Source organism: Gymnoscopelus braueri (assembly GCF_963280865.1).
Source record: "Gymnoscopelus braueri genome assembly, chromosome: 10".
NCBI classification, from domain to species: domain Eukaryota; kingdom Metazoa; phylum Chordata; class Actinopteri; order Myctophiformes; family Myctophidae; genus Gymnoscopelus; species Gymnoscopelus braueri.
This window is the reverse complement of record NC_137611.1, coordinates 36,414,015-36,434,499: the sequence shown is the minus strand read 5'-3', so window position 1 is coordinate 36,434,499 and position 20,485 is coordinate 36,414,015. Positions and strand designations below refer to the sequence as shown.

The window sequence follows — 20,485 nt, the reverse complement described above, 5'->3', positions numbered from 1 at the left end:
TCAAAAACCTCCTAACTCCACTTGAGCTATATTTGGGTAAATTGGTGATACTACTGTATATAAGGACACATTCAAGTACTGACAATGTATAAAGTCACCATAGCAACTATGACGAGGCAGTATTGTGTTGTTCTAAAAACTTTTTTTTTTCATTTCCTAATAAAATTATATTTTGGACATAGCTGGTTTCTGTCCCACAGCAGAGTAATGCTTATTTTAATAATAATCGTGTAATTTAAAATGACAAAAAAATACTTAAAAATTAAGTCGCTTAAGCTAGGCTGGGGTTAAAAATCATAGAACTATCTATCTATCTAACAAGACCCTCAGGGTCATACACGTGCAAATGTACCCTTACGGCTGGAGTTAAATTAACATTAAAGATTTTATTTACCGTGTAGTCTGCCAAGTTCACTGAACTCGGTTTATTCACTAATACTCTACAATAAAACAACATATTCACAGTGTAATAACAATTACCATACTCTATGGTATAAGAAAACAATCATAATTAATACAATATTTTCTGATGGGGGTCTTTGGCAAAATACATGTTAATTCTGAGTTTGAGAACCATTGTCACAAATAGATGAGATAAAGTTAAAAACATAGTTCTACATGATATTCCTATGCATATACTGTATAGGCCTATTAAACAATTAATGAGTTAAATCAGTATAATTTCCCAGACCATGTGCACACTAAGCAGCAGATGTATCCACGGGGGATTCAGTTACTGACGATGAATCATACAAATTGTTGTAAAAGGAAATGCTGGATTCACTTCCATGCTGCGTACCCTGGAAGAGAACAGAAAAGGGTTTGATCGTCTTATTTCAAGGGAGGCTTGTACGCACATGATGCTGTTTGAAATCTATATACTTACATCTATTTTACAGTCATAAAGATCAAATACAGCGTTCTGGACAACTGCCTCATCTGTCATGGATTGATGCTGGTTGCTGACAGGGAGTAGACAAAGGTTAAGTCAGCAAATCCCATATAGTACCGTACAGTATGTCACAGATAATTTCACTGTAGTATTATTACAGTATGTACATTATGTATGTGATCCTCATCATTATGATGATATTTATTAAAATAATTGTCATTGTCGGCATCATCAAAATTACATACGTGTTGAAGCACCTCCTGTAGACAGAAAGGACAAGTATACAGCCAAGTCCAGCCAGCAGACCGAGACCAACCACTAGTCCTATGACCAAGGCATCTGCAGACACAAACACACACACAAAATACACATGAACACTCAACTACTATGGGAAACAAGGGTCTCAGCTGACTCAAAAATAGTCCCGTTCTCCCATTAACCACTTTCTACCTGTCGCCCGTCATTATAGGCAGTGGTACTCTGAGTCTGCCCTACATACTCCAGGGTCCGGGGACCCCCAGGGGCCCTTCAGGGGGTTCCAGGGGGTACCCCCTCAAGGATTTTAATTAAAGGTAGGGTAAAATAAGTGTTAAATAGCCCTATATTCTGATAGTACTCATTGCTATAGAGTGTTTGTTCAGTAAAAGGAGTCTCCCATGTCTCTCCAGCTCTTTATTAAACAGAAAATGCATTTTCAGTGCTCTCTCCTGATTGGCTTAAATTTTGTCACTTACCTGAAAATTTACTAAAGAGTTGGAGAGACCCCTGTGACCGAACAAACGCTTTGTAGCAATGATTACTATTAGAATATAGTACTTTAACCTTTTAAAATAATAATAATAATAATATCACCCTACCTTTAATATAAAAGTTTTATAACCACTGATGTAAGACATAAGTGGTTATGATATGGAGGGTATAGCGTTTACCATCATTATGTGGTGGGTCAATAGGGGGCGGTGGTGAATAGCATGAGTCAGGTAGGATAGTGACATCATCCAAAGCCACTTTCCAACCACCGTCCATCCCCCTCTGATATACAAACACCAACTGTGAGAAGAAAAACAGAGTCATTCAGATTAACTGTTCAAATTAAAATAATATCACAGGAAGAAGAAATGACGATGGAAAAGAATATTACATTTAGCCTATTTTATGTCCAGACAATTAAAAGGACGAGTTTCTACAAGAATCTTCCAAAAGACACTGTACAAGTATTGATGTAGAGCAACAGTGATGGGAAAGTAGACTTTCCTATTAAGGGTGCTCCACAGTAACATCCTCAGTGTTAATCTATCCATTTGTACACTCTCAGAGTTAAATTAAAGCTATAATACTGAACTTTAATGTATAAAAAAAGTTAATTTAACCAATCTGTAGTGTATGGTACAGTATGTTAATACAATATAACTAGTGCATCTACAGTGAGTTGGTGGTAGTCTCCATACTCAGGGAAGACTAGGCAACTCTTCCTTTGAGAAATTGAGACCCTGGTGTCTGGTGTCGGCCGGGGTCGTGTCGGGGGCGGGGTTGGTCGGCTCTTTAACATTGCCTTGTGGCAAGTAGGAAAGGACAGATATAAACGAGCAGATCTACAAGCTCAGCGACAGCCCAAAGTGTTGCACTTTTGCTGTAGAAAGATGAGATTTACAACCCCAGATAAGAGGGTGGAGGCACCCCGGGGGTCGACAGGAGTCAGAGCAGGGCCAGTCCATTATTATTAAACTGGGGGTTTGCTTTTGTGTGTGTGCCTGATAATTAATTATTTCTTGGCTTTAGTATTACAGAAATTGTTAGATTGAATATATAGTCTACCCACACAACACAGATATATAAAAAGTATTAGCATAAGCTGTTTGAGTTACATTATTTTCAAGTACTTAGCGAAAAACACCCATTTTGATGTGGTATGGTCCATTGGCCACAGCTGACCCCAATCAACTAACGCTATTTTTCATTCCTCACAAAAACATGGCGAGTGAAGAAGATGCGGATGCTGTTGTTGATACAGCGAATTTAATTGCTAAGCCAAATGTCACATCGGCTATTTGGAAATATTTTGGGCTTGAGCCAGACGACAATGGCAAGCCAAAAAAATTTGATCAGGTAGTTTGTCGCATTTGTGGCTATAAGGTTCCTGCTGCTCGTGCAAACACTAGCAATGCAAGGTCGCATCTCATCATGATTTATTTCAAACATAAATGTGGAAAATGTTATAAAATATTTAAAGTCAAATGGATATTTTTGAAAAAATTAAAATACAAAATATATTAAAAATATTGTGTGTGTATGTATGTGTGTGTGTGTATATATATATATATATATATATATATATATATACATACATACATACATACATATATATATATATATATATATATATACACACACACACACACACACACACACACACACACACACACACACACACACACACACACACACACACAGACAGTGTTCATTTAACAGGTTTGTTCATTCTATGTTGAATTGATTGAATGTTTTTTAAATAGCTTGGGTCGGAGTCACCATTGTAATTTCACTCTCATATATATACCTCGTCGTACGATAGTGTCTTACAACACATGTCAAAAAGAGCAGATCTACAAGCTCACCGAGCTTGTAGATCTGCTATTTCCGGCAGCCGAGACCAGTACAAATGTGGTCTCTCATGCGGCAGAGCAGACCAGGGTTCAAATCCCAGGCAGGACATAAAAGTTACAGAATGCAGCTTTAACACTGAGGATTTTGCTGTGTACTGAACGTCATAATACTAAGATCATTATTACCCAGAATGGTTGGTCATGGTCAACAGACACATTGGCCCTCTGCCACCTGCTTCCCTTGTCCCCAGTTTCTGTCCATTTCAACATGGCTTTCCCATCTCCTCCCCCAGTCAGTGTTTTTCTGGGGAACAGGACATATCGTAGGTTTATATTTAACCACATGAACCCTAGTGTCCATATTCTGGCGTCATGCCATGACAGGAGAACATTCCGCAGGAAGAACATTTGGCCGATCTACAAGCTCACACGAGGTGTGAGCTTGTAGATCGGGACCAACCAGGTGCGTTTCTAGGCATAGGCAACCTAGGCATACTGAGAAGATATTGACATGATACTGACCATGATATTTACATGATACTGACCACGACACTGACATGATACTGACATGATACTGACCATGATACTGACCATGATTCTGACCATGATATTTACATGATATAGCCTACTGACATGATACAGACTGAAAAAGGGTTGCACACCTGCTTTTGTATTGTGATTGTAATGACAACAACAAAAAATATTATTTTCGGGTGGAGATCTCACCTAGGGTGCCGGGATGTCCAGAAACGCCACTGGGACCAAGATTAGACCCCTATGGGACCCCAGTCAATGAAGTATATACTATATAAGGTTTAAGAGGTTAAAAGAGGAGCATACCAGCCTTTTTGACATGTGGGTCCCTTGTCATCACTCTTAGTTACAGTAACAGTAACTATTGTATATCGTTTTCGTTATTGACATACTGTAAACCTATTCATGATTGATATTGAAGTATGCCTCTCAAACCATCACATGAAAATCACCACATCTCAGTAATATTTTGTTACTTAGTTCCTTAGTCCATTGTGCCATAATCCATAAGTATGTCCCATGTGCATGTATATGCGTGGGACTGGAGGGCACAATGGATGTACTTTGGACCCATAAGTCAAAAAGGCTGCAGTGTGCTCCTTAAAGATTCTTCTGTGATAATAATGTCCAATGACGACCAGATGGTGGCAGCAGAGCTTGTCATTCTGCGCTAATGTAATACTGCTAAAGGCTTGGCATTACAGTAATTACCTGTCAAATACATAGACTTTGAGAGTCCCCACATGAGAGCCATACATGTGGTACCAGAATGCGAGACAGTGCCCTCTTGTGGCAGGCTGGAATTGGTCACTGATCAAAAAGGACTGGTCTCCCGACTGGCCCAGTGAGTTGTCCACATGCAGATAATAGCCTATGGACAGCATGGCATAAAAAAAAGAAATAAAACTAAATTACACATACAGAACAAAAGATTGGGGAAGTACATTACATGGAGCTACTGCAATCCAGGTAAAATCAACCCTAAAGAAACAGACTGCCTGGGCCTGCTGCTAATGGGGGTTGCATTGTGGGAAAGTTAAGAGATATACGACTGAAATAAGAGGCATGAAGTACAAACAGTTAATATTCAGTGTCATATAATCAGTGTCATAGAGCAACTGGCTATAAATTGGGATTCATTTTGCATTGACCACAGTACACTAAAGTATCTTTAACAAAACTCTGCATCTGAGCTGGTCTTTGTCTGCCACCTTCTCTGAAATTCCCAGGACTCACTTTTGAGACCCGAAGAAAATGAGTTGAGAAATGCGGGTATAGTCACCCTGTTCTGAGTTGGTGGTATGGTCAACGGCAGGCCCCGCGTTGAGCCTTGCGTCGAGCCCTCTGCCCCTCAGCCAGTCTCCCTGGTCCACACGTCCACCCACGTTGCTCCAACCACACAGGCTGCCCTCAAAGTCACAGAACCCAGGAGACGGGCACGGGCTGTCAGACACCCGCACGTCATCGAACGCCACGTCGCCCTCCTGGGTCATCACCAGGGTAGAACCAGCCCTCACGCCTTCCACAACAATCTAACCAGATAGGCGGGGGGATGGACGGGTGGGCGGACGGACAGACAGACAGACAGACAGACAAACGGATAGATGGAAAATTAAGGTTTTGGAAATATACGATTTTATAAGAAAATATAAGAAAATAGAAGAAAATAGAAGATCTTTAAATACATGTTTTCTTGTCGGTTTTTCACTCCTTTAATTTATGAAAGGAATTCACAGATACAAAAAATAAATAAAGTTTTACTGTTAAGTAGAAACTACTGTATAAAATTATTTATCCATTTAAAAAAAAAAAAAGACATTATGCATAAAACATCTTTTAACCAGACATCATTGTTTGCTCAGAAGTGGCTTTGAAACTAACAAATGAACAAACCATACAGGACTTACCCTGTAAGGCTTCACATGTTGCACCAGGGAAGCCTGGGCAAACCTCCACAGTCGTCCCTGGTCTCCTGACTGGGAGAAGAGCAGGGCCTTCTGGCCGTCCTCATTCTGCTGGTACACATTCAGGGCACCCATTCCTCTGCCATACATGTGGTACCACAGCTGCACACACCTTCCTTTACCTTGAATGAAGACCGGGAAAGCATCTGTGTGTCGTTTTAAGATTTCTTTGGCCATTCAAAAATAACAAATATACATTTTCATCTCAAGGACCCCCAAAATGATATGTATTTTGCCGCAGACCCCCATCTGGAAATATTTAGTTCCAGTGACCCCCCCCCCCCCCCCCCAGAAGCAAAGATTTTAGTTAAAAATGTTTGCTTGAAAAGAATATATATATATATATAAGATTTGCAAAAACAAATCACGATTTTTAGATTTTTTTGCAGATCTACAAGCTCATAGCGTGGCACTCAATGCCGCGCTCAAAAGTATAAAATAATAATAATTATAGCTAAAATCTAACATGACACAGATGCGTTCCCGGATTGAATGGGTTAAGGGACCCGGGAGGGAAATCACTGTTCAACTAAAGGGTGTTTTGAATCAACTACAAATGGGGGGCTGACACCTGCTACTACATTCCCATTTACGGATTAATTGATTGATAAACAGTGATCATTTAAGCAAAGAGGAAATTATGCTGAAAGACATTTCCTTATCTAACAAGTTGACATTACTGACAACAATGCAAAGACTCAAATGTTTTGCAATGCATTTGCCCGTGGATCCCTATGTGTCACAGTAAATCATCATATTGTGCAATGTATAATGTGTGATTCTCTTCTCTTCTCTTCTCTTCTCTTCTCTTCTCTTCTCTTCTCTTCTCTTCTCTTCTCTTCTCTTCTCTTCTCTTCTCTTCTCTTCTCTTCTCTTCTCTTCTATTCTATTCTATTCTACACTACTCTGAGTCCCAGTTTGTAGATCACCTGTATGGTTTAAGTCAACATTGCCATTACCTGCGGGGTACAGTGGGGATGCCATTCTGGCTGTCTGGCCAGCCAGGTCGGCGACAGAGGAAGTCACATAGTAGTAATAGCCAGTGGGTGTGTGGGTGGTGTGGTCGCTGTCTGGTCCTGTGTTAGGGTTGGGGGTGGGCCCAGAATGTCTGATCCAGTCTGAGTTATCATCAGTCTGCTGCTGCCAATTACAGCTCCCTTCCTCGAAATCACACACATCTAGAGGATAACGTTTAGTCATTTTGTCAAATCTTTATGTATACATACAGAGTTTTTTTTTTGTTTTTCTTATTCAGTAGAATGCTGCCGTTGCCTTGAAAATATCAGTTTCTCTGACCATAATATGTGACCATTGCCTAGGCTGTGGGATGTTCTACACACAGACCAGACTCAGTACCTGAAGCAGGACAAGGCCCTGTGGTGAATGTGATGTCATCTAGAGCTATGTCCCCCGCCTCTCCTCCCACCGAAGCCTCCAGAATCACTTGGTGAACTTGCTGTGAGGACACATGTCTCTGGGCCTGTCGCCACTCATCCCCCTGACTGCCTGACCGTTGCCACACCTACAGTACAGGAAGGACAGTCCACAATGAGGATGTGATACTGACAACCTAATCAACAACACACTCCTGAATGTAGGATATGATTAATGTTATTTTGCAACAACAGTTTCACAATCATGTAATTATAACGGTTTGAAATGGCTCTATATATTTCGTAATCAACTCATAGTTGTTGCTCTTATGACTACCGTTCGGGGAAGTAAGCTGTGCAATCTCCACGGGTCAGTCCAAGGTCACTATTAAAAGTGTAGGCCTCATCAATCTCTATCAAAATTCCCATCTCTAACTTGAGCTTTTCTATTAGTTCATTCAGCATATTTAACAGAATGGTAGCTACTATGAGATTCGTGATGCATAGCCAGCTGTATATAGCCAACATAAGAATTGGCTCTTGTCATTAGAAACTCATGAGTATTATTTTATTACGTAAGAGTAAGGGTAAATGTATTGTTTCAAATAAAAAATCACATCATAAAAACTTAAGAAGCATTTGACACTTATCTTTCATGTTTTTTTGCTTTAACTTTGAAACTGAACAGAGTTACTTTTACCAGTATTTTTGTCACGTTATTAGGCGTTTGTAGAACCATCTTCAGAGATCCCACTGTCGCTCCAAACATGTGGTACCAAAACGAGAAACAGTATCCCTTTTCTCCAGCAGGGGGAAGCAGTGATGACTTAATCTGGGCCACATTCCCCTTCACACTTGGTAGGGAACTCTCAATGTACAGATACTGGCCTGTCAAACAACACAAACAGAACTAGCCAATAAGAAACACTGGACTTTATAGCTAAAAACAGTTGTTGAGTTATTACATAATTTAATCACTTTAAATTCCAATTTAAGCAAGACAAGACATGTTTACACAAAAACAATAGACCGTTTTCTGTATAGCTTAGTCAAAATGCATTAATCATGGAATGCTATTAATCACCCACATAATATCCAGGGAGAATGCTAATCTAAAATATCCTAGCTCACGGTTTTCAAAGTTTTTCAGGCCAAGGACCCCATATGCTGAGAGAAACACGAAGCAGGCACCCAATTGTATACAATTGTGTTGCAATTTAAAAAGTGTTTTTTCCCCTTCCTGTTGAAGACCCATGGCCTAGCTTAACTGACCAGTGCCAGTTGTGTGGTCTCCTGCAGGCCCCGTATTGGGAGTCTCAGTGGGACCAGACCTTCTTTGCCAGTCAATCTCATCCTCAGTTCCTTGGACCCAGCTACACAGATCCTCCTCAAAGGAACAGCCATAGACAGACAGAGCTGAGGACAGAAAGAGGAACTTCACAGTTAACGGTCCAACCATCATTTCTGCTTGTGTTTTACAATAGTGTAAGGTGCAGGGCATTGCTGTGGCAACCCATTGCACATCGGTAAATACAGGTACGGTATGAAGTGCATGAAATAAAAATAAAGTCTGCACTCCGCACACTGGCAAAATAAGCTCCACCATTTATTGCTCGATTCTACGTTTCGATAACACACAGATCTTCATCAGGAATCTTTCCTGAAATTCCTGTATCGGGGTCAGCTGCGAGAACGTATATTGCCTCGTTTATGTGGAATGCACTCTTACTCTGTGAGCTACCCCGCCATTTGCAATTTTTTAAAATAAATATTTACCTGGTGGTTGGAAGGAAGTTTCACAGTTTAAGAAAGAGATGTCATCCACAGCGACAGCACGAGCTCCAGCAGTACAACCCCATGGACAAGTTAGATCTTTGCTAATGAACAATATCTGAAGAAAATATAAACATTCACATTAATACACATTAGAGGTGCAGTTCAAGTCAAAATGTAATCTGTGAGTTTCTCCCTTGTCTGTAATAATTGTTCAGGCCAATTGATTATGTTCTGCAACAATTGTTCTCATCATGAGGTACATAGACAGTAAAGGAATTCTGGACCAAATGATAGACACTATTGGACCAAAATTATTTATAGCAATAAAAAAGTTTAGATAAAAATGGGGGATCAAATGGGGGTCCGTGGCCTAATACGTATCAAACTGGTGGTCCTTGTAATTAAAAAGGTTCAGAATGAGATGATTGATAGTTTGGAACCAAATGGACCCTACAAATTAATTAAGTAAATGAACACTGATGATTTTACAGTGTAGAATGGGGTCCCAGAGGGAAAAGGAAAACATATCAAATAGGGGTCCGTGGCCTAATGCATATCAAACCGGGGGTCCTTGAATTGAAAAAGGTCGAGAAGCACTGCACTGCAATACACTACTACAACCCATTAAACCTGAGAAAGCCGGTCATTAATTTAGATGATAGCGCGTGACTTTGTGCCACGCTGCGAGCTTGTACATGCTTGTACATATTTCTAAAATATTGTTATTGTTTGCGAAAAGGTTTGAGAACTACTGATTAGGCTACTGAAGGCATTAAGTAGAATCAGCCTCAGGTCTTCCTGGGTTAAAGTGGAGCTCACACATAAACACACACCTTGTAAGGCTGCTGCTGCTGGCCCAGAGGCAGACATGCTGCGCTCCACTGTGAGGCTGTGTTGTGACTGCGTGACCACAGCATTGCTTCACCTCCGTCCGCTTGCTGCATAATCACTCTGAATGACCTGCCGCTCTCCCCACTCATGTGGAAGTGAAACCTGGCAGCAGGAAAAGAGGGAAGGAAGGAGAGAGAGAGAGAGAGAGAGAGAGAGAGAGAGAGAGAGAGAGAGAGAGAGAGAGAGAGAGAGAGAGAGAGAGAGAGAGAGAGAGAGAGAGAGAGAGAGAGAGAGAGAGAGAGTTTAGCAAAAACATTGAGCAATTTGTCCAGTAACAGCTTTGTGCTTCACATCAAAACAATATTTAGGGTTAGGGTAGTATCTCCATATTTCAAAGAAGGTTAATTTGTTAATTAATGCCCTACTGTGTCGTACAAGAGTGTTGCACAAAAGCAGAAGAAATAGCCGATCTACAAGCTCACAACGTGTAGCAGTGTGAGCTTGTAGATCTGCTATTTTAGCTATTATTGAAAGATTTGGAAAGTTAAAGTTAAAAGTGGTTATTAAGTCTGTCTGTGGGTTTTGTCAAATTAACCAATGAAAAGTATATTTAAAAAACTACATTGGACACAGGTTCCTTTTTTTTGGACGTACGAGGCATCTGCCCAACAGCGACGACGGTATGATCATTATTATGGAGGCATGAAAGCGGAGCTAGCTGCAGAAATGGAAGCAGCACACAAGTGTTAATGTTGGGCATATGTCACTCACACTATCTGGCAGTAGGGGGACGATGGCGGGAGGGAGGGGCTCTGGAGACGGGCCTCCTCGCTCTGCATCACTTCTCCACTGGAAGTCACTCCCATGTAGTATCCTGTGGATCAGGGAGATTAGTGTGTGTGTGTGTGTGTGTGTGTGTGTGTGTGTGTGTGTGTGTGTGTGTGTGTGTGTGTGTGTGTGTGTGTGTGTGTGTGTGTGGGTGCAGGGCCGCTTCTCCCTACACGCACACTACGCAGGCTGCGTAGGGCCCCGCCTTGCGTGGGGCCCCGCCTACCCGCAAAAAAAATAAAAAATAAAAAATTAATTAATTAATTTTTTTTTTTTAAACCCAATCTGCCCAGAACTGCGAAAAAAACGGACCCAATCCGCCCAGAAGCGCGCGGGGGAAACATGCACGCGCGCTGCGCGCGCGTGCATGTGTCCCGTATCATGCTTAGGGCCCCCGTGGAGTCTAAAGCGGCACTGTGTGGGTGGGAGTCCTGAGTACTGATTAACCCATTAAGACCTGAGTCTACAAAATGTCTTGTGAATGAATGAAAAAAACGTATGTTGCTATATCAGTGATTCTCAAACTTTCTCATGTCAAGGACCCGAATTGTGTATTTGGCCGCCGATCCTCATCTCAAAACATTTTGTTCCAGGGACCCCCAGAAGCAAAGACTTCAGTTAAAAATGTTTCCTTTCAAAAAATATATATATATTCAAACATTTGCAAAAATCTTCACGATTTTTCAAAAATAGCAGATCTACAAGCTCATAGTGCGGCACAAAGCTTGTATATCTGCTATTTTTGAATAGCCAAAGTATAAAATAATGGTTAAAGTGGTTAGAATCTAAAATGACACAGATTTTGACAGATAATTCAAACTTGCAATAGCCTTGGGGCCCACAAGTTGTGAATCCCTGCTCTAAGAGGTTACAGGTCACCTGTGTCCGTAGTGTGGTCAGTGGGGGGACGGGTGTCATTAGTGGCCCTCTGTCTCTGCCACCTGCTGGCCCCCTTACTGGTGTCATTCCACTGGCACTGACCATTCTCAAATGTGCAGGGGCCTGAAAACAAACAAACAAACCCAAACAAAACAACCCCAGATACATAGCATATTAATGGAAATTCGCAACTTGATATTGTTTGGAAAATATATTTAAAGTCATATTCCAAATTCAGATATTCACTGTTTGAGAATGTGTCCATTTGTTTTTGTTTTGTTATTCTTTGAGTTTATTTATCAAGATATATCACCATGCTACTTTGTCTTCAGTACATAGATTTGTCATCACAGTATATTACAACATGCAACAAGTTTACCACGGATGTCCATATCCTGTGTCAATGTGTTATAGATGTAATAAAGTTAACACAATACAGAAGCCAGCTCTCACCACAGGTATCCTCATCCTCCCCTAGGGGGCAGTCTATGTGATAGTCACACTGCAATGTGGCCAAGATGCACACCCCTGACTGCCAGCAGAAAAACTCATTGTCCTACAAAAAGAAAAAGAAAAAAGAAAGACAAAGGATGACAAGTCAAAATAAATGCACTTTTTGCTTCGTTAGTTGCCACTGTAGCCGGAGTAGCCTGGCATTTATATTCCAGCTTGCAAATGACTAAATAGCATACTTGGGGCTTCAACCTGAGTGTGCATGTTTTCTCTCGTTTGGTGGATTTTGCACAAAATAAAGTCTGTAGTTAACATACAGTAAACCTAAGTCATTGACCTTGGTCAATGATTGCACCTGTTAATATCTCAATTGTGACTTTTGAAGCTGTTAATGTGCTTTTTAAAATGTTGATTATTTTCCCTGTGTGATAAAAAAAAATCATAAAAAGTGTTGATTTCACAAATTGTGTTAATATCATACAAACTTTTTTTAATACAAAGCTTATTTTCATTATTTATCCAAAACCCAACGCAAAAAAAATCTGTTGAAAATCTGCTGTGGGATTTTGGAGAAACTTCCGGGTTGGTGTACAAAAAAACGTCATAACCATTTCAAAAAGTCACCTCGCAGGGTTTGGTGGGAGGAGTGGAGGCTGTGGGCGGAGCAGTGGAGGTGGGTGGAGTAGTAGTAGTAGTTGGCAGGGTAGGGAGCTGGCTGTTGTTGGGGTCAAGTACACATGCTTTGGAGAAAGAGATGTCATCCACAGCAACTAACCCTCTTGTGCCGTTTCCTTGCTGATAGCAGAAGACAATCTGGGGAGCAGACATACTATAAAAACGTAGGCCATATGGGTAATTTTCTGTCATGCAAGTGAACTGATGAATCATACAAGAAACAAGCCACGGCCATGAATGTCGTACAGTTTTATTGCTACAGTTGAGCTACACATGCAAATTGACACAGAGTACACTCACATTCACAGAAATGACCTATGTACTTTTAGCAAATCTGTGTCACTATAGTTGATTTAATCTATTTTATGAGCCATTTCATATTACAGTAAAACTAAAACTAATTGCTTTAATTACACATGGTATGAATACCATATGATTTAAAAAATGGTGTCATATATTCTTAAATGTGATGATGCAATGGAAGCAAACAAGACAGGGTTACGGGTCCATTTGGTTCCATTTGTATACTTTCAGAGTTATGGGGGGGTCTTTGACCTAATTTTAAAAAAAAATGTTTGAGAACCACTGCTTACTGAATGAGAGGTTCACTGACCTTGCTATTGGTGGTGGATGTGAGGGTGACCTCTGCCCTCTGCCAACTGTAGTTGTGTGATTGACCTTTGAGCCACAGCACTGTGTCCCCGCTGCCAGACTGATATGTCCTGGAACGCACAGCAAGCGTTCCTATCACATCATCCAGACTGTAGAAATAGAATCTAACCTATACATGGACAGACAGCAGTAAGAATGATGTGCTTTTTTATTTTTTCAGCAGTGAAGAAGGATAGGAAATGAGACCATAGAGGAGCAAGCATCAATATTAATATTAACACTGTAAGTGATGTCATTGTGTAATCTCCAATTTTATTTTCCACAATGTCACCATGACAAAATATTAGCAAATTGTAAACGAAGATTAGAAGTGAATCTTATTCTGTTGTTATAATACAATAATATTTAGATTATATACAAAGAACATATACAGTAAAAAGGCCTATAGGTACATCTGGTGAGGCTAAGTGGGAAAATATGCAACTCTCTCATGAATTCCTATTAAATGGAACCGTATGGGGCCCATGTGGCCGAAGTATTCAGTATTCAAAGTATTCAAAGCATTTGGTGCTGGTTATGTACTACTTCTCCTTGTCTGCCCTAGCCAGAGGTTGTAGAGGTCATAACTCTCCACTATCAACAAGCTATAAGAAATTGTTAAGACTGATGCTTACAAGCACAAAGACAGAGATTTAGCAGTACTCCCAAAATACATACATAGATAATATGTCAATCTGTACTTACAGTACAGTTGGTGCTGGGTAGTAAGGTGCCAGAGAGTATCTCAGACGTCTGACCTTTCTCAGTCAGGGCAGCCCCAGGGACGATAAAATGACCTGAAAAATAACAATGCACATGTTCATGTCAAATGTAGAGTACCCTGCAAGCTTTTGACATTTTCATTTCATTCTTTCATTTAATCAACTAAGAAGAAACTGTGGTGGACGCCACGGCAGCATGCATGCTGGGGAGTGATACAAGATGTCAACAGACAGAGTCAACACAGCAGAATTCCTTACCTGCGGCAGTGTTGATAGTGTGATCTCTGGGAGGTCCGTGGCCAGGCCAAGCGGTCTCCCCATTCTCATGTGTCCAATGCATCCCGAGGATATCCACCTCACTCCTGTTCCAGGAACAAAGGCCCTCCTCAAAGCTACAGCGATCCCTCCCACCCTGTTGGTCTGTGTTATAGCAGAAAAGGAAACAAATGGGGAGAGTAGTAGAGACTGTTGGCCGGCTAGAAACAGGTACAGGATCATGACTGTGGTCTCGTTGCTGCTCTCAGATGTCTCCAACTGTCTCGTCTCCAGATATAGTCAGGAATTTAGGAAAACAGGCAAATTGTTACAATGATGGTGAATGCATTGTTTGAAAGTTGCAAGAACTGGTTCCATGGGAATGGCTTTCATGAAACAGTAAAATGCCACAAAAAGATGGAATAAAATGTAAAACATGAAAAGCAAACACAGTGGGGGTTACAGGTTAATCTGATTATGACAAACAAAGACTGAACTTGAACTACGGTAGGCTACAATGTATGAGACACTACAGCCGACATTTAGCATTTCAACCATTAGGCCTATAGCTGTTACAACTTACCACAGCTGATCTCATCGGATTCATCGCCACAGTCATCACTGAAGTCACACACGCGGCTGTGCTCCACACACACTGTGTTGTTGCAGGTAAACATGTCCTCTGGGCATTGGGGCTGGGGCTCTGGAAAGAACCACATGACAGAATGTACCATAGAAGAGTAGCCCTGCCTGATGCCCAGAAGCCTAACATCTCCCCCGATCCCAGGTGGTCACAGTGGGGGTTCTTCCAGGGTGGGGTTTCCCAGGGGGTAAATGTTAGCGGTCGTATTAGTATTAGAATTATTACAAGTAGTATTGCTATTATTAGAAGCGTTAAGGGTGAAAGCTGATCTACAAGCTGAGCTTTTCTGCGTTTTCTGTGTGCAGTACCTAGCATAAATCAAGTATAAACCAGGTGCTGGTATTATTGTGTGCCAACCTGGTAGGGTGCAGTTGGAGAAGTCCACGTCATCAATGGCGATGAAGGTTCGAGTGGCTTCAAATGCGACGGTGAAGTCGTCTGGCGTCCGACCCACTGCGACCTCGCCATGACGCCACAAGTCTCCCTGGTCTCCTGACAGCCACCACAGCAGAGTGTCTCTGGAGCCCTGCTTCAGAAACACCTTCAGTTCACCTTGTACGCCTGTGACAACAAACAGCTGGTTCATGAGATCACAGGCAGGAAGTAAATACATGGATTGGATGATTTGACATACAGACTTGCATGCAGCTCACACACACGCACGCACGCACGCACGCAAGCACACACACACACACACACACACACACACACACACACACACACACACACACACACACACACACACACACACACACACACACACACACACACACATGCATTTAAACACACCTCCATACATATGATAGTAGAAATGCAGTGTGCAGGTGGAGCTGGCCTGTTGCATTGTGGGACTGTTCAGTGAAGCAGCACCGCCCCCGGGTCCACTGTCTTCCACCACTGCCATGTACCAGCCTGGACCAATCAGAGAAGGACACACACACATGTGAGAGGCACAAGGCCACAGCTACAGTGCTGCCAGCCCATTGTAGAGAGGATGTGAATTTGTATTTTTTTTTTTTAAATAATTTTTCGCATTTCAAAACAGGGCATAGTGCATAAAGCCTAATGAATATCCTGATTTATACTGAAAACATAGTTCTACAAGTTCACAATGTGTCACGATGTGACAGGTTGTATGCTTGTAGATCGGTTATCAGGGGCTCAACACCATTGTACGACGAGGTATAAATGAATCATCAGTGTACAGTATATACTTGAAGCAGTGCCGTGCTGGAAAACTTCATGTTGTGATCTGCAAAATCATACAGGCTAAAGAAATATATAGTCCGTTGAAAACTCTATAAGAAATGAAAAAAGAAATAATAATAATAATAATAGGGCGTGGTCTTACCAAGCTCAGTGCCCAGTGTGTGATCTAGAGATGGTCCTGCATTGTCAGTAGCATTCCTGCCTCTCAGCCACTTGAACTGGCCAGCACTCATGTCTTCCCATCCACATGTGTCATTCTCAAAGGAACAGCCGGTGAATGCTCCACTTGTTTCATTAACTATCGGGGGGAAAAGAAATGAACCCTAGTGTCCCTGCTCTGGGGGTGAACATACTGTAGATGATCTACAAGCTCTAAAAAACATGACTGAAAGCTGTACCTGGACAAAGGCCTGATGTAACAGCGATGTCATCAATAGCAACATATCCACTGTTTGTGGAGTCTGCCTCAATCAACACCTGGACATGTGGCAATTAATAACCCATATGAATTATATGCTTTAATAACGTCAAGTCAGAAGCTTGGATTGTGATAAACAATATATACTATAATTGTACATATTTTATATTTTTACATAACTATCAGCACACCTGGAAGAATGGTGTCTTCACAATGGACTCAGAAAACCGGGTCCAACTTGGTCCACTCCTGTTGGTCTGGAATAGCAGCTCCTCCTCGCTTGGCCCTGAGCGTACGTACACACGCAATGTTGCTGACTCACTGAAAAGAAACAAAGTTCTTATGAGATATGTGCAAAGACTGCAAAAATGATTTTCCGGTTGTTAACCGCTTATATGCCCTATATTATAATTTGGTGTACTGTGGTGTCGCACTGCGAAAATAGGTGATCTACAAGCTCACAACACGCCGTAACGCGAGAGGCCTTTGTGTCCTTGTGTAACTGTTTAGCTAAAAGAAAATGCAATGCACACATTCATTTTCCGTATTAGTTGAAGCCTATTGTCTTATTGTCAAACGGGTGCTATTAGAAAATGATATTCTAGTAATTGATGCACAACTATGCAAACTTTGTAAAAAGAAATTGTCATTAGTCTAAAAACAATAAGCTTACCATAGCATACAGTAAATGACTGTCTCTGTGTGTCAGAATATTCCCAGCACAGTGTGCAAGTGATTCACTCGTTTGCCACCATGCACTTCCAGAGGAAGTCAGTGGGGAAACTGTCTCAAAAGTGCATCCTCTGTAATTTCATGACCATTCAAGTTTGTCTTTGGAACACCAGATAATGGATTCAAAGATCACTCATTCTACACTGCACTCACAAGTGAAATGTGCAAACATGTGACTAATGGACTGTGCAGTATAAATTCCAGGAATCTCTGTATGTCTGACTCTCTTGAGCTTTTTTTGTGTTTTATCCTTTTGACAGATAATGTGCAAAAGACATGCAAATGTGTTCTGAATCGGTCCCAAATCATCACTGCGCTAGTATAAGCAATACTGTGTATTTTTTAACCAATGTATTGCCAGCTTGCAATTGTAATCCTCCATCCAAACCATATCTTTAATAGTAGCTCTGACCTGTTGTCTGTGTGGTACCACAGGATGAGGCAGGAGGATGTGTCCTTCACTTGGATCCATTCTGAGACCACCTGAGCCCTACTGCTCTGGCCCTGGACAAGGGAGGGGCTAAGCAAGAACTTACCTAAAAGAAGATATATAGGGGGAAACTGTAGACATGAAAATGGCAGCCAAAGTTATAAATCATCTTAGGTAATAGTTGAGGAATGATAGCTTTATAAATGACTGATCCAACGTACTGTTTAAATCTACAGTAAAAGTAAATTATACTTTTGTCTGATTGACTGAATTTATTTGTATGTTACAGTACATCAAACATATAGTTCTACTAAAAGGTACAGTACAGTATACTGTACCTTTCAGATGAACAGTAGTACACACAACTTAAACAAAAGAGATCTGGATGACATAGTAATACTTGTGGTCCTTTGCATTTGTGTTTGTATAAAGTATTTGAAAATCTCAAGCAAAAGTAAACATCATGATCAATGCACAACCTGGACAGGGGGAGTTGGCAGTTGATAGCCTAATGTCCAGTGAGGCAGAATCACAAGGAAGGTTAACTTTGAGCCCTCAACAACCCTACATACCCTCAGGAGTCTGGGTGGTATGGTCTATAGATGGACCCTGGAAGCGTCCGTCTGCCTGTACCCAGTCATGTCCGTCTTGCTGGGGTACATTGGTCCAGGTGCACTGTCCCGTCTCAAAGTCACAGCTGCCCAGGGGACTGCAGGCCCCATTCTTCATAGAGACATCATCCAACTGCACTGTGGAATTGGAGTCCAGAGCATGCGCAGCTTTGAACACCACCTGATGAACGTAAATTACTGATTTAATAGTAATAATAATGGATTTTATTTATATTTCTCAAAGTGCTAATTTATTGTGCTTACTTCTCCTGTGAAATACCTGGTGCTACATTTTAGCAGACTGAATATACAAATTCACAAGGAAATGTGTTAGCCGAAAAAAGGAGGAAATCAGTTACTGTAGCTTACACGGAACTTGATGGGGGATGACACAGTGAGCTCTGCCACCTCCCATCCTGTAGAAGGCAGTCCAGAGCGCTGCCACAGAGCTGCTTCCTGGTCGCTACTCCTCAGCAGGTGGACAGAGAGGATATCATTGGGGCCTGCCGGCAGCCAGTACCTACACACACGCACGCACGCACGCACGCACGCACGCACGCACGCACGCACGCACGCACGCACGCACGCACGCACGCACGCACGCACGCACGCACGCACGCACGCACGCACACATTTGAAATATTGATTTATGTCCACATAAACAGAAGTACAAGAATGCCTTGTACAAAGGTACATATTTTTGAATCTTTTTTTAAAACAATGTTATTAGTGTGCTTCACAATTATGTTAAATGTGTGAGTTAGCTGTGATTTTGTGCAACATGTGCTTAACATTTGGCTCCATCTCCAAGACCTTTGGTGCCCCCTCAAAGGGGCCCAGACCCCAGGTTGGAAAATAGATGTAAGGTATACATAGAGTGGTTCAGTGTGGGCTCACCAGAAGCGTATACACATGGCTTCCGTTGAACCAAGTTCCGCTGTGAGTAGCTGAGCCACCAGACTCTGTGATGCAGTCAAGTAGAAACCTACAGGAAAAAAGGTTGAATTACTCATGTTTTAAATGAAACACATAATGATTATACGTTACAGTAAACACAGGTCACAATCACCATGTTCTGTTCCATAGGTGTGGTCCATGCGGTCTTTTGTTCCTCTCAGGCGATCCCAGCGACCCAGATGAGAGTGATCGCTCTCAAAGTCACACAAGTCAGACTCGAAGTCACACACCTCTAGAGGGACGGAAAAAATAAGTGGGTGTTGAAAAACATATGTAATGTATATAATTTAAATAAAATAAATGAAGTGCTCTTAAATCTGAAATGATTTCATGAAATCATGTTCTAGCTCTGGGTGCGTCAGAGTGTTGCTGTCTTACTTTGATCACTGCAGACTCCCTCCGTCACTTTTACATCGTCGAGGGCTATGAATCCTCGGCTACTGATGTTCCTATGTCCTCTGAACATAATCTGTAGTTACAATAAACTTAATTTTAACACATTTTTACCAAGACACGGCATGACATCATACAGAATAGGACACATAAAGTTGAGGGCAGTTGGGGCTTAGCTTAAGTGTCTTGCTCATGGACACCGACACTTAGCCTTGGCCGGGAATCGAACCTGGGACCTTAATGTTTCACAGGCCTCTACCCATTCAGCTATGGCCACCCTATGGGCGCCCTACGGAGTTACTACAAAAGGACTGGTTATGGTTAGCTGTGTGTGTGCGCGCGTGTGTGCGTGCGTGCGTGCATGTGCGTGCATGCGTGTGCGGGTGTGCATGTGTGTGCGTGTGCATGTGTGTGCTTCGTATTTGAAACCTTACGTCCACCATATTGCTCATGCTGATGGTCACCTGGGCATTCATCCATTCAGAATCTTGGCTCCCTTGACGATTCCACACCAGCCCTTCAACGAATGATTTCTAAAACAAAGTATTCCATTATGGCTCTGAGCTCTCAAGTCAAGAGAATTGGATGTAATGGCAGTAGTATTTAGGTCTACATACGTTTCGAACCAGTAGATCCAGACTGGATATGGATGGTCC

The 20,485-nt window shown here is 41.7% G+C and overlaps 1 protein-coding gene across 4 annotated transcripts; it reads right to left on the bottom strand.

The window, feature by feature from the left end:
• Positions 1-541: 541 nt before the first annotated feature.
• LOC308093933 (MAM and LDL-receptor class A domain-containing protein 1-like) lies at positions 542-14,567 on the bottom strand. Of its 4 annotated transcripts, none has more exons than XM_080440339.1 (21): positions 14,440-14,567; positions 14,165-14,256; positions 13,422-13,589; positions 12,758-12,946; positions 12,134-12,236; positions 11,681-11,803; positions 10,745-10,847; positions 9,976-10,135; positions 9,143-9,257; positions 8,639-8,782; positions 8,067-8,254; positions 7,350-7,515; positions 6,953-7,171; positions 5,937-6,115; positions 5,312-5,561; positions 4,741-4,900; positions 3,682-3,799; positions 1,822-1,942; positions 1,138-1,231; positions 887-962; positions 542-800 (listed from the first exon to the last, which is right to left on the bottom strand). In XM_080440339.1, exons 1-21 carry the CDS (start codon positions 14,519-14,521, stop codon positions 702-704), a joined length of 2,949 nt encoding a protein of 982 aa, XP_080296465.1. In that variant the 5' UTR covers positions 14,522-14,567; the 3' UTR covers positions 542-701. The 4 variants fall into 4 exon arrangements, 3 of the variants coding, with proteins under 3 accessions (XP_080296465.1, XP_080296466.1, XP_080296467.1); XM_080440340.1 differs by having other exon boundaries at positions 9,976-10,102; XM_080440341.1 differs by lacking the exon at positions 11,681-11,803.
• Between the last annotated feature and the right edge of the window lie 5,918 nt (positions 14,568-20,485).

Bases quoted from the DNA above. Each gene is read 5' to 3' on its own strand.
- LOC308093933 (XM_080440339.1), bottom strand. From the start codon at position 14,521: ATGCATTGGACACATGAGAATGGGGAGACCGCTTGGCCTGGCCACGGA. The intron at 8,783-9,142 runs GTAAATATTTAT...TTCTGTCCTCAG, and splicing joins AACTTCCTTCCAACCACCAG to CTCTGTCTGTCTATGGCTGT. The intron at 7,516-8,066 runs GTAAAAGTAACT...CCTGTACTGTAG, and splicing joins ATAACGTGACAAAAATACTG to GTGTGGCAACGGTCAGGCAG.